This window comes from Pediculus humanus, genomic scaffold (genome assembly GCF_000006295.1).
Source record: "Pediculus humanus corporis 1103172107538 genomic scaffold, whole genome shotgun sequence".
NCBI classification, from domain to species: Eukaryota; Metazoa; Arthropoda; class Insecta; order Psocodea; family Pediculidae; genus Pediculus; species Pediculus humanus.
In genome coordinates, this window is record NW_002987154.1 from 90,305 (window position 1) to 91,634 (window position 1,330).

At 35.7% G+C, this 1,330-nt stretch overlaps 1 protein-coding gene across 1 annotated transcript in view; it reads right to left on the bottom strand.

Annotated features, from left to right (window-relative positions):
* Positions 1–158: 158 nt before the first annotated feature.
* Positions 159–1,330, bottom strand: part of Phum_PHUM188470 (protein N-terminal asparagine amidohydrolase, putative) — a gene marked incomplete at both ends in the record, with an annotated part of 2,958 nt that continues 1,786 nt past the window's right edge. Inside the window, 3 exons of the mRNA XM_002425214.1 lie at positions 159–284; positions 361–572; positions 662–820. Of these exons, the coding sequence (XP_002425259.1) occupies positions 159–284; positions 361–572; positions 662–820 (497 nt within the window). The remainder of the gene's footprint in view (positions 285–360; positions 573–661; positions 821–1,330) is intronic.

Sequence of the window (1,330 nt, forward strand, 5' to 3'; positions counted from 1 at the left end):
TTTTTTTTTTTTTTCCTCTTTTAATAATCTTTAAGTCTGAGTGGTGTCGATTGATATGCTCTAAATTTTATGGCACGTTCTGGCAAGATAACGTCTCAAAATGTTTATGGTAAATGATAAATATTCAATCACCTATCAATATTGTTTTTTTTTGTTTTTTAATATCTGATTGGCGTCCATGTGCCGCTTGCTTCGTCTCGTCTGTAATAATGCGGACGATTATCACGAAAAACCGTTACAGCCGGAAATGGATGATCTTGTATGTATTTCAAAGTTGCACGTATCTGAAATATATCATTTCAATCATTTCATTTTGCTACGAGAATTCCCGGGGGAATCAATTCGGTTAAGGATTCGCACCTGCGTCACGAAATGCGGCGGCTCAACTTCCGGACTCGTAGACAAATGCTGGAGTATAAAATCATCGGATTGCTGGAGCCAAAGATCGACTCCTCTCAATGGTTCGTAATTAAAAGGCCCTATTCTCAATAGACCGAGTTCGTAATCGTAAACGTCGAGAACTTGTTGACCTCCCGTAAGATGTCGCGCCCATCTTAAAGCGGGATCCGGTCCTGAATGAGAAAAAAATAAATAAAATCGTGATTGATTTTTTTTCCATTTTCGTTAAGTTTTCACTCACTACCACTACTACTACTACTACCTTTATCGGGAAAAGTTGCAGGAAATATTTCTCCAGTCTTAACGTTGACTCCGACTCCGTAAATTATCGGCCAATGTATTCCTCCACGTATTGTCGTATTTAATTCTCCTACGCAGGCTGTTGTTAAATCTACTTCTATCGGTTGCTTGTGAAAAGCATCTGCGAAGAGACAGACCATAAAAAAAAAAAAAAAAAAAAAAAAACAAAATAATGGTCGGTTAGGTTAATTTTTGCTACTTATTATAAATTATCATTCGGAGTAGTTGTGCGGTTGTTTGTTTGTTTAAAAAAAAAAAAGAGGGAAAAAAAGACATTAAAAGAAGGTCGAGGCCAATCGTGGATGGCAACCCAAAAGATTCATCCGACAGATTTAACTTTAATCGTTGGACCCTAAAAAGTTATCTCAAAACTTGATAATTTTGGGTTACCAAAAAGGTTATCAATCATCATTTTTTTTTTCCTTTTTTTTTTTTATAAAATTTATTTATACAAAGTAATTAAAAAAAATAAATATTTCCATTATTATGCTGCGTCCATCTTTTTCTTCCTCTACCCCCTCTACCCCCAAACTTATTTCATCCTGTCTTTTTTTCTCTCTCTCCAATTTTCTTTCGCTTTTTTTTTTCTTTTGGGGGGGGGGGACAGGTACGAGTACTTACGCATTATACT